Source organism: Hydra vulgaris, chromosome 09 (assembly GCF_038396675.1).
Source record: "Hydra vulgaris chromosome 09, alternate assembly HydraT2T_AEP".
In the NCBI taxonomy this organism is placed as follows: Eukaryota; Metazoa; Cnidaria; class Hydrozoa; order Anthoathecata; family Hydridae; genus Hydra; species Hydra vulgaris.
Window position 1 is genome coordinate 11,210,961 of NC_088928.1, and position 13,048 is coordinate 11,224,008.

A 13,048-nucleotide genomic window follows, 5' to 3' on the forward strand; every position below is an offset into this window, starting at 1 on the left:
TACCAAGTTTTGAAATAGCCACCCCAATGACCTGACTTTTTTTTTTTTTTTTTGGTAATTAAGTTGCGCCAAGAAATCTTAGCGGTCTTATCACAGAGCACCACCGAAGAGCATGTTCACGCCTCTTTCCTTACCATTATTGCTTACTGGTTTAGAGCCGGACCAAACGGATCGCTTGCTTCTGAGCTAGAACTATAACCACTGCACTATGGCTGCACAAATATTTTTTTTTTAATATTCAAATCTTTTAATTTTTTTTAGACAGTCCGCAAAATTTTTGGATATACCAATTTATTAATTTAAATATAAACCAGTACATGCTTTTTTTTATATAAGCATAACGCTTATAAGCATACGGAGGCTCAGATTTGGAAAAAAATAAGCTTACGTAAGCATATTCCTGAGCCTCGATAAACCATTTAAAAGATTTAAATTTTATTTAATTAAAAATTTTTAATATATATTTCTAAATTTAAACCAACTAAAACAACAAAAATCGAAGTTTATGTTTTGCAATGCAACGACTCTATGAAGTAATGAAGTCATTGTGTTGCAAAACCTAAGTCTCAATACTTGAACAAAAAAACATAAAGTTTAAAAGTCGCTCTGAGGTGTTTTATTTCTCTCTCTCTTTTTTTTCTCTCTCGCTTTTAATGTGTAGCTTATCTAATACCATATTCAAAATGTTTATTTTATTTCTAAGTCTTATTTTCAGATACTGTTAAAAATAGTAATAATAATGTCAAAGAGAATAAAGAGAAAGCAGCCTACATTGGCAGCGTTTGGTTTCACAAAAAATGTAAGTTATACCTTGATAGTTACAAAGTGCCCCCATCATCCATCATTAATCCTGGCAGTGATCAACCCATAGGAAATCAGGGTCATATTCAACCGGTGGAGGTAGATAATGCTATAAATGAAGGTGCCAACGAAATTCTTCCAGATAACACCTTTATTGGTCCGGATGAGAAGGAATGCGAAGTTCATATCTTTGATTTCATTATTAACATTTGTATATAGTATACATGTTTTATTTTTTATAATTATACTACAACATTAATTCAGCTACATTAAAACCAAAGCAAATAGAGAGTATAAGTCAACATTTTATTTTTCTTATACCCATTAACCTTTGGTAACGCGCACACTTTTAGAGAAGTATTGAAATAAGCATATTTTATTAGAAATATGCTTTAGCTTAAGCATATTTTTGAGCCTCTTTTAACTTTTTGCTTAAGCATACCCGAGCCTGTTTCAAAAATTTCATATGCTTATAAAAAGCGGAATTTCATATGCTTATAAAGAGCAGCCGTGGCGCAGTGGTTAGAGTTCTGGCTTAGAACCCAGAGGTCCCAGGTTCGACGCCGGCTCTAGCCCAATAAGCGACATTGGTAAGGAAGGAGGCGTGAACTTCCAGTTAAATGCTCTCCCGCGGTGCTTTGTGATAAGACCTTACGGACTTCTGGGAGCACCTAAATAACCTAAAAAAAAACAAAAAAAAAAAACAAACAAAAAAAAAAACATGTAGTTTAATGAAGCAAACAACTTGCTGATCCAATAAAAAAGGTTTCATGGAAACACTCTGATTATAACATCGCTATGTAGTTTTAAAAAAACAATTCACCACAAAAATACCAGAAAAAACCTACATAAGAGGAGTTGCTACGAACTTTTACGAATACAAACTACCCAGCCGGCATTTGGTCCCAAAAAAAATATCTTTTGAAGGTTCAAAAGACGTCTTTTTAGGACTAAATGCTGGCTGGGTACATGCCAAAGTTAACATCAATGCTACAACTTATAATGTGCGAAAAGTTTAAATAAAGTTTAATTATTATTCAATGTGAAAGTTTCAGGCGACTAAACTTTATATAACTAAACTTGCATAAACGAGAGTTTGTTTAATAGCATTCTGGCTAAGTAAAACAAACAAAAATTGTTTAATTATTGTGTAATGTAAGGCGGTATACCTCAGAGGTAAATTCGAACTTTGGTATATATACAAAAAAAAAAGACTTAATCTGTAACAGTCTTGCTCCCTTCAAATCGTCTAATTGATTACTATTAAAACTCTTCGATTAAGTTGAACCTTTGAAAACTCGAACTTTGTTAAGTAAACCATTTTTTGCCCTCTTTCAGGAAATTTCTTCGGACAACTCGAACTTTATGTATAGAAAATTAAGGGTATTGTTATAAATTTTTTTGTAAAAAAAAAAAATCATTCCATTAAATTATAAATAACTGTAGTCTAATATCTTTATTTTTTTGTTGAATTAATATTTAAATAGAATAGATTGTTATTAGATTGTTCATTATAGTTTGTTTTTTTTGTTTGCTTTCAGATACTACAGCTGTTTTTCAAAACGCCCTAAGTTGCTTTTTAGGTATTTCGAGAAAAACACTATTTGATACATATTTTATATTTTGCAGTTTTTTTAGAGATTTGTAACTAAAATATTTATTTATATATAAACTTTATTATCTTAATTATATTATGGAAAAAAAAAAATTAATTTTAAAAAGTATTTGTGTTGTATTTTTTGTGGGAAAAATCTTGAAAAGCTTTTTTATAGATGAAAGCGACTTTCAAAACGCCTTATGAAACAATATCAAGTAACTTTACTTCAATTTTTCCCGATGAATTTTTCCAAAAACGTATCGAAACCGTAATAAATATACGTTTTTAAAAAATATATTGATGTATGTTAATTTCTCTTTGAAAATCAATATTTTGACTTTCATTAAGAATATTATTTATTTTATTTCAAAATGTAACTATTTTTGTGTTATTATTTTTTAAAAGACCACACAACATTTGGAGCAACTATTACAACTAGCTCCATATGTTTTGCGGTCTTTATATAAACTTTTACACAAAAATCATCAATTTAAATCACGCCAGAAACAAATTTAGACGTGATGCTCATCGAACTGTTTATGCACAAGAAATAATAGTGACGACAGGCATGGAAAAAGTAATTATGCTACCAAGAAAGGAAAATTTTAAAGAAGCAATACTTTGTCAGCGATTAACAACATACAATCAAACATTTATGCTAAATGGAAAAACGAAGGAAAGAGCAGTTTCAATTGTTTGGCATGAAAAAATTGCTGGGCGGTCCAAAGAAGAGCTAACTTTTACATATTATTTGTTTTTGCTAGAATATCCGGACAAATCTGAAATCACTATTTTGAGTAAAAATTGCTCCGCTCAAAACAAAAATTGGAGTTTAGTGATGTTTCTGATTTATATGAATAATATCAATGAAATCGCAACCAACAAAATCAAGTTAAAATATTTGGAAAGTGGTCACACATTTATGAGTTGTGACTCATTTCATCATTTAATAGAGGAGCAACTGAAACTATGTCACGTGTACGATTTTATTCAAAGAGTGGATGCAGCGAAACGAAATACAAAAGTTAATATTTTGCAGGTAAGTTTGATTTTAGTTCTACAAAATTTATAAAAGTTGTAGCTGTAACTAAGTGAGCTTTTTTCTTTGAAGGCCACAAATATTTTTGTGCTAAAGGAAAAAATCACTTAACATATGTTAAATAAATTGTCTCCTTGTACATATATGGAAAACATCGTCGAAATTGAGTTCAAACGTGGTTCTTATAGCATGTTTTATCGTTGTGACTATAATGGCCCCGTGATTGAAGCATCAGTTTTATCTAAAAAGCAGAGAGAAAAAATGTCAAATTTTCCATATACTATAAGAGATTTAAAAACCGGAATCAATCCATTCTAAAAATCGAAACTTGTTTCAGCACTTTGTCCTTTAATGCCCCCTAATAGAAAAGAGTTTTAGAAAAATTTGTTGGCCAGAGATTAAGAGTTTTTACGTTTAATTCTTCAATTTCAAAATTATATATTACACAGGTCAACAAAAAAAATTTTTTTTTCTGGTGCCGAGCAAACAATTTGTTTTTTGTATAGCATTTCTCATTTTGATTTCAAATATGTAACTCTTTTTTTACCATCACATCAAGTTGTAAAGATATTTAGGTTCAAATCTTAAGTATTTAGGGTAAAGTCCCTAATATTGTCGAAAAAAAAGTTATTCAAAAGTATGTCAACCTGGGTCTCAAAAGAAGCGTATTTTCATAAAGATTTTAGAAAACATAAATATTTTTCCTTAAAATTTATTGACAAAAAAATTATGTGAAAAAATGCTAAAGACTCTTAAAAAAAAGTCAACAGAATGTTATTCACCACAAATACACAAAATACTTATTTTTATTACAAATTTTACAACATTTTAAAAATCTCTATGAAAATACGCTTCTTTTGAGACCCAGGTTGACATACTTTTGAATAACTTTTTTTTCGACAATATTAGGGACTTTACCCTAAATACTTAAGATTTGAACCTAAATATCTTTACAACTTGACCTGATGGTAAAAAAAGAGTTGCATATTTGAAATCAAAATGAGAAATGCTATACAAAAAACAAATTGTTTGCTCGGCACCAGAAAAATTTTTTTTTTTTGTTGACCTGTGTTATAAGCGTCTAGCGCGCATAAAAGTTTCCTTGTTCTTTGTTTTTTCCTTTTTGTATTATTACTTATTTCATCTTCTAAATACATTTATTTTACATTAAAAACTTTTTTAATTTTGAACAGATGCAACTAACAAAACTGTTTTGTAATATTAGTTAGTCGCGTAGGAAGGTCAAAAACGTTAAAGGTGGGTGGGGGTGGGTGGGGTAGAGTGGGGTGGGAGTGGAAACAGAAGTTAAAGCGGGCTAGGGCAAAATGAAATTTGAATGAAAAAAAAATGAAGTTTTAAGAAACCTGGGGAGGGGGGGGAGAAGTAGCGGTTGCTCCTCCAAACCCCTCTCCTTTTCTTACGACAGTGATATTGGTTACGCTATATTTTGAAATTCTTAAGGTGGCTCATAAAGAAGAAAAAAAATTTTAATAGAAAAAATTGCAACAGTTCATATATGTTTTAATGTATTTTTGATAATATAAGAAACTCAAATTTCATTAAAAAAAACTGTAGATAAATTATATTTGAGGCAACTTTTAACAAAATCAGAAGTAAAAAGGGCAAATTTGAAAAAATTCAAAACAATGTTTCTTGATTAATTTTGGTTTAAACTCAAAAACTTTTTGGTTATAGCTTTATTACATTATTTTCATTCATTTCTACTAAAAGAATGGAAAAATGATTAAATTATCAAAAACGGGACACAATACTTAAAAAAATCACAAATTTATACATAAGAAAAAACAAGTGTTATGTTACATAAATTGATAAAACTATTCTTAGTTGATCATTTTAGTACATCTTAATGAATAAGGAAATCTTAATGAATAAGGAACATACACTAAAAATTTCAGCCAAAAGCTTTTTTCAATCTCGAGATATCATGTTTTGAAGTTCAAAAAAAGAATAAAATTAAAAAGTTATGAAAACAATGACCTAAGTTTTCCGATAAATAGAAATTATTAGCAAAAAAGTGAAACTGACCAATAAAAAAGTTTAAGTAAGGTAATATTAGTAAGTATTTTATGCAAAATGTATATATTTTCTGAAAGAATTATAAATTTTGAACCAAATGGTATATTAACAAAATTATATATATTTTTTTTTAAATTGAATATTTTTTCTATAAGAGCCACCTTAATAGTAAATTATTGTTTTATTATAATAATTATATTATTATTATAGTATAATTATTGTTATAGTATAACAATTATTGTTATAGTATAACAATTATTGTTATAGTATAACAATTATTGTTATAGTATAACAATTATTGTTATAGTATAACAATTATTGTTATAGTATAACAATTATTGTTATAGTATAACAATTATTGTTATAGTATAACAATTATTGTTATAGTATAACAATTATTGTTATAGTATAACAATTATTGTTATAGTATAACAATTATTGTTATAGTATAACAATTATTGTTATAGTATAACAATTATTGTTATAGTATAACAATTATTGTTATAGTATAACAATTATTGTTATAGTATAACAATTATTGTTATAGTATAACAATTATTGTTATAGTATAACAATTATTGTTATAGTATAACAATTATTGTTATAGTATAACAATTATTGTTATAGTATAACAATTATTGTTACAATATAACAATAACTAAAATTGTTATAGTAAAACTATAATTAACTTCTTTTCAAATGTTGCAAATCTGAACAGAGCCGGAATTTAAATACGAACCATATAAATATAGTTTTGTTGAACCGAGTTTATCTTATAAATATATAAACTTAAAACAAATCGTGAAGTTTTATAACTAAAAAACGCTTTTTTTTTAATTATTAGGGTGCTTCAAGAAAACCTAAGGATCTTATCTCAGAGTACCAGGGTAGAGCATTTAACCAGAAATTTTAGAAACCTCAAGTTTGTATCAACAACAAAAAAAAGCTATTTCGCCCCAGTGTGCGAAAACATATTTAAGACGTTTAATATACGAAATAAACATTGCGCCTACTGCGGTTATATTTTAGCTTTGCGTTTTTTCAGTTTATTTTGCTTTCGGGAAGTCTTGTTGTAATGTCTAACAGTAATCCGCTAACATCTGTGGACTTCACTTTCCTTAATATCGCTTTTCTACGATAAAAACGTTTTGGTAGAATCTCTTACCGTGCTTATCACTTACGGCGTCCAAATTTTCAGGAAATAATAGAGCTTTTCATTAAACACTCCTTGAGAGGCTATGCTTTTTAAAATGAAAACAAACCCACGTTTTTTTTATATAACAGTAACTAAATCTGAATTACATAACAACAACAAAAAGAAGTTTTTATAAACATATTTATATAAGAACAATAATTTTAATAATAACAACATAAGTAAAATTAATAATAGAATGCAAATTAAATTAAATTAGTTTAGTAAAGATTAAAATACTAACGTTAGCATATTTAAACTAGTTTAAAATACTAAACTTATGTTAACATATGTAAACTAGTTTATAAAACAACTGAAAAAAAGGACAGCATTTGACAATAATATCATCTGGGAAGGAATGTGTTAGTTATTGTTTTCATATAGCTTTAATATTGTAGATGGAATTAGAGTTCTGACAAATATCAGTTTTTTTACCATGAAAAATGAAAAAAAAAATAAAAAATAAAAAAAATCAAACAAAAATGCATGAAATCATAGAGAAAAATTTATATACAACGATATACAACAACAAGATGTATATTTTTCTATTATTACATGAAAAATTAATATTAATAATGCAAAAATAAATAATCATTTAGTTAATGTATTTGAAAATAACTGTTAAGGATGATGTTACAAACAATTTATATCTTCAAAATCAATTCTTTTATATATTATAATGTAAATATTTTTCTTATTATTTTTTGAAGTTTCTAATAAAAGATAGTAATTAAAATTCAACTTAACATCGAAATATTAAAATCTACTCAAGTATGTCAAAAGTGTTTGTAGGTTTTTCGAATGAGAGCAGCTCTATATATTTTTAAATATATGTATATTATTATTCTAGAAAAAAATATATACTGATTAAAGGCAGTGCCGCCAAGAGGGAGTGGCAATTGAAGTAGTTTGCCCCGGGCATCACAGTCTATGGGGCATTACATATGCTCTAAAAAAAAATTATTGTAATGATGAAAAATTTAGCTGATAATTATTTAAAGCTTAAGCTGATGATTATTTAAAGCTTAAGCAATTAATTTCTTTCTCCTTTTAAACTTTTTTTACATTTAAAATAGGATAATTATTACGTTACATGGTTTTCATTTTCCATTTGTTTGCATAATAAAGACAAGAGCGTTGGAAGAAATTTGTTTCTTATTTAACGGTGTGTAAAAGTTCTTTTGGATAGTGATCAACTTAAACAGAAAAAAAGCCGAATCCAAAATAAACCGAAATTTCGGGTACTCTAGTTTGGTGCCGAAACCGAAACCGACATTTCGGCAAATATACCGTAACCGATACCGACATTTCGGCTTGTCAAAATTAACTATATTATAAAATTTTATTTAAAAATACAATTTTACATTTGCTGCTTTTTAACTCGTGTATTATGTTAGAACTGATTACACGTGTTTCACAAATTGAGATTTAATACATAAGTTGGCGATTAAAGTTAATGCGAAAGTTAACTGGTTTTGATTTTCTCTGCAAAACATGAAATTTTCAAAGTAATTTGTGAAAATTCTTAAAACTTTAGTGCAGATTCTCAAAATATTTTGTGAAAATTTTCAAAAATAACTATTTTTTTTTGCTTTTTACCGAATTTATAAAAAGTACCGAAACCGAAATATCGGTATCGGTTCAAATTGAAATTTCGGCCGAAACCGAAACAGAATTTTGGTCGATCTCTACTTTTGGAGATGAAACAAAACGATGGAAAGTAATTTTATAATGTATTCTTGACGTCACAATTTTTTTAGCTTTAAGAAACTTAACTTTTAAGGGTAAGAATATTGTTTTTAAATTTTAAATTATACTTTACATTATTTTAAATATAATTTAAAAATTAAAATTATAAGTCATAATTAGATATAAATATGGATTACTATTTTGATTATTATTTGTTTGCAAATAGGAATGGAAACTTCTTGGAGCACTCGAATTAATTGCTCACAACAATAAAACGTTACAAGATCATATGTATCTTATTGTTAAGCACCAAGAAGAAGAAAAACGCATGCAAGTACATTACTCATCATGGAAATGACATAATGAATTTATCAAGGAATGCGGCAAATTAGTGGTTTGAGAAGTTTATTCAAGAAATCAAAAAATCAACATATTTCACCATTATTACGGACGCTCCAGAATAGTCCATTAGCGTTCAAATTACTTTCATTTTTCATTTTTGCTATTTCACTGATAATCAGCTGTGGGAGGTCTAAGAAAGGTTCCTTAAGCTAAAATAATTTGAAAAGAAGAAGGAATTTGATATAACAAAGTTGACATTGAATGTGTTGGAAGAGAATGAGCTTGACATAAAAAATTGTCGTGGTCAAAGCTACGACAATAGCGTAATTTGAAAGGTATTTACAATGGAGTTATTACGCCAAATAATCTACAAGCAATTTTCATTCCTTGCTCTGTTCACAGTTTAAACTTATGTGCAGTAAACACTATTGAATCATCGGCTGTTGCGAAATCCTATTTTTAAAATATTCGAAAGCTATACAATCTGTTCAACAGCAGCCCAGTTTGTTGGAAAATTCTTCAGGAGGAGACAGGCTAATCATTACATAAACTTTCTAATACACGATGGAGCTCAATGATTGAAGCAGCCAAGCTACAAGCAAAAAAGCTAAGAGAGATCTTACATTGTCTAAAAGAGTTAGACTTTCCAGGCGAAAGTAGCAATGAAGTCCATTATCTAATTAAATGAATAAACTCTTTTGAATTTTTTTGTTTTCACTACTTTTTGGTTTAAATGTTTGATGGCAGTTAACGACGTGAGTCTTCTGCTTCAATCCACTCAACTCACTCTTGATGATAATCGATGATGGATTGATGAAGGCCTTTTGTGAAATCAGTGAGATTTCCAAAAGATGATAAAATATTACTAAAACTTGCTCTAGGGAACTTAATATAATTAGGGCAATTAGGATTAAGGAGGAGTTTCCTCAAATGCGTTAAAGTTGTTTGTTGCAACTCTAATGCATTTCTACTCAACAAAAAAAAGTTTAATTACCAATTACTAACGTATCTAAGGTGATATCGAGCTTTGTAACAGCAATTTGTCGTGTTTTACAATATTAATTGCTTTTTCTTTTTATATAAAGTTTTTAAAAGAAGTAAACAAAAAACTTTCTCGGATTTCAAGCCACATAAATCTTTAAATAGTAATACTTTCATAAATATTTTTAATTTGATACACAATTAGTCCATTGTAAATATTCTTGAAGCAATATCGGCTACAAGCCAATTCATTCCATCGAGAAGTTTCAAACCAGTGACTGCACTACATCCAAGAATTTGCCAGTGGTGACTTTTAATAGAATCTAGTTCCAGAATCTATTTTAACAATAAAATTAAGGAACAAGTTAAATATAAAAATGGTCAAAATAGATTAAGTAAATAGCCAAAAAACATCAAAAAGAATCTTTATTATTTTGTTACAAATACTTCTTTGTCTACAAAAATACTTAAAATTTTTAACAATATTTATAATATAACTAAATACCTCTTTGATTTCATCTGAAGTTAGAGCTCCATCTAAATCCTGTTTGTTTGCAAATACCAGAAGAGTTGCACCGGATAACCTCTACATATAAATTCGAGCTGAAAACTTTAGCAAATGTTTGAACTTAATGAAACTTGTAAATAGCAATAAACAGTAATACATAAACGTTACCGAATGCATTAACAATATTGTACAATTATCTATAGAACTATTATCTCCTCCTCGGCTTACCTCCTCGGCAAGTAGCGTCTTAAGCTCTTTTTTACAATCATCTAATCTCCATTTGTCTGCACTATCCACTACCCATACTAAACCATCAGTACTCTCAAAATAGTTACGCCAATAAGATCGAAGAGATTTTTGACCGCCTACGTCCCAAATGTTCAATTTAAACCTTTTCAGTAGGATTTTAAAATTTTGCTATTAAACAACTTGTATGAAAATATATATTGATAAGTGAAAATATATTTTGGTAAGCAAACTTGACGAAAAACTATTTAAAATAAACTTCAAAGGTACACTCACTGATTATGTTCTAAAGTTTTTATGTTAAAACCAAGTGTTGGAGAAATTGTATCGATATCTTCACCGTTAAATTTCTTCAAAATTGTTGTTTTCCCAGCATTATCGAGTCCTCTTGTGTTACTGTTAAGAATTTTAATATTTTATTGTGGAATTTTCATTAGAGAAGCTTTTTTAATTATGACTTTAAATTAAAATTATAACAGTTTTTATTATAATCAAGTGTTTAAAGCTATATTACATAGGATGAATTAAAGGATATGTATATAGGATAAATTGAAGTTTTGTATATTATTAAACTTATATTTCAAAGACGGTAGGTAACCACTACTCACGTTGTACTAAAACTATATAGAAAAAAAGAAACATCAAGAAGTTTTAAAAAGCTATAATTTATGATTCAGAAAAACATAACAAAGAGAAAGAATTCCAATGCGCAGATGTACGCAAAATTAACAGATAAATATTTTTGATCACCAGGAAACAAACAAACCAAAGATTGTTAACTAAAGTCACATAAGAAAAAAATATGATATATACATTATGAAATTCAACATCTATCTTTTAAAATAAAAACTTAAGTTGATTAGACAAAAGTTTAAGCTAAAGCAGATTGATATTAATTTATTTTCGAAATTGTCTAAATAAAGAAAATAATTCATTAGATTAAGTTTTGACACATTTTTTCCCTGTAATCTTCATACCCCTGATTTTATACTTTAAAAACCTATAAGATCATTTTATAAAAGAATATTTCCCTAACTATTCCCCTGCTATTCCATGTCTTTATAGAAAATTTTATGAAAAGTTGTTATATCTGGTCTGGATTGTCTAATGGTGCTCTTTCTTAATTAAAAAAAGAACAAAAAGGCAAACATAAATATTTAACATAATTAAATCTGTTTTAGCAACTGAATTAAAGCCATTTAATATCCTCACTTTCTCACTTTTACAAACACTTTCGAATTGCATGTCAATTGTCAAATAAACTTTTCTTGTTGCATTTACGTAAATTTAATCTCATTTTGTCTCACTTGTTCAAACTTATATTAGTACAGTATTGTTTCTACTTCCAAAAAAAAATAATGAATCTATCTGAATATAATAATTTGCAGCAGTTCAAGACTACTGTTTTTTAAATTTCATAAGAGGCTTTTTTTTCTTCCTAGTAATACTCAATTAAAATAGTGGTTGACTGTAGCCTAGTTGTAAGTTTTGAAATGATCAGCTAATGTATTTTGCAACATACTAGTGTATCTTTTTGACAACAAATATATCAATCATCATCAAAAGTCTGTAAAAAAGTTAGGTGTTTTATGATAAAAGATCCTAAAATGCCAACAAGAAAATGTGCATCTGAACTTATATTATATTTGAAAAAGTAAAAAGTTCAGAAATTAAAAACTCATCTTAAGTTTTCAGACAAGGTTTTTATCTTTAGCAAACAAAAAGTGCAGATCAAAATACTATTAAAATAGAATAATTTTTTTTTTAATTTTATTATGACAGGCCATCAATGAAAAGGAAATTTCAGTAATACCTTTATTAGTGAACAAACAATAAATATTAAAAAGACTGTAGTAGCAGTAATAATTTTGGAAGCATACATTAATTTTTTTTAAAAAGGCCGACCCTAAAATACAAAGCTGTTAACGATAATCATACATTTGCTAATAATTTTTTTAGAAAAGATTATCTGAGTGAATTATGTTTTAAATATATGCATACATATATATATATTATATATATATTTTTTACATATATATAAATATATATATTTATATATATATAAATATATATTTATATATATATATAAATATATATACATTTTATGTGTGTGTGTTTGTGTGTGTGTATGTGTGTGTGTGTGTATGTGTTGGTTAGGTCTTGATACCATCATCAAGAATAGAATTTCAACAAATCAACAAACAATATAATACCTATTCAAAAAAATTTAATACAATATCTGTTATAGCAAGCTTTTGTTAATGAAAAGATACAACATAAGTATTCTCATTTCTTTCTCTTTTTCTTTCATTTTCTTCAAAATTGTCATTAACCCCATATTTTTATATTCAACTTTATTTTTCTTTTCTTTCTAAATTAGAATCTAATATACCAATTATGACACCCTTCCCTTAAAAAAAAAAATTAACATTTAACAAATCAAAAGAATCTAGCAAGTATTTGATTAAACATTTGAAATTACTAAAATAATGAACATTATTAATTATATAAATATAATAAGTTCTAGAAAAAACAAAAAATAAATGTACAAACAAAAAGTTAAATGGTGGTTACATTATTAATTTTAAGGCATGAACTCATTTCTAAATTTCAGTA

General features: G+C 27.3%; 1 protein-coding gene across 1 annotated transcript; it reads right to left on the bottom strand.

Moving 5' to 3' along the window:
- Positions 1 to 9,816: 9,816 nt before the first annotated feature.
- On the bottom strand, positions 9,817 to 12,840 carry LOC100213292 (ADP-ribosylation factor-like protein 2). Its single transcript, XM_065804715.1, has 5 exons — positions 12,706 to 12,840; positions 10,709 to 10,819; positions 10,415 to 10,577; positions 10,184 to 10,264; positions 9,817 to 10,014 (listed from the first exon to the last, which is right to left on the bottom strand). The coding sequence occupies exons 1-5, from the start codon at positions 12,768 to 12,770 to the stop codon at positions 9,880 to 9,882; spliced, it is 555 nt and encodes a 184-aa protein (XP_065660787.1). The 5' UTR covers positions 12,771 to 12,840; the 3' UTR covers positions 9,817 to 9,879.
- Positions 12,841 to 13,048: the final 208 nt, after the last annotated feature.

Excerpts from the sequence above, each read along its gene's own strand:
- LOC100213292 (XM_065804715.1), bottom strand. The coding sequence starts at position 12,770 with ATGGGGTTAATGACAATTTTGAAGAAAATGAAAGAAAAAGAGAAAGAA. Across the intron at positions 10,820-12,705 it reads GAAATGAGAATACTTATGTT|AGGACTCGATAATGCTGGGA; the intron begins GTATCTTTTCAT and ends CAGTAACACAAG. Across the intron at positions 10,265-10,414 it reads AGACGCTACTTGCCGAGGAG|AGGTTATCCGGTGCAACTCT; the intron begins GTAAGCCGAGGA and ends ATTTATATGTAG.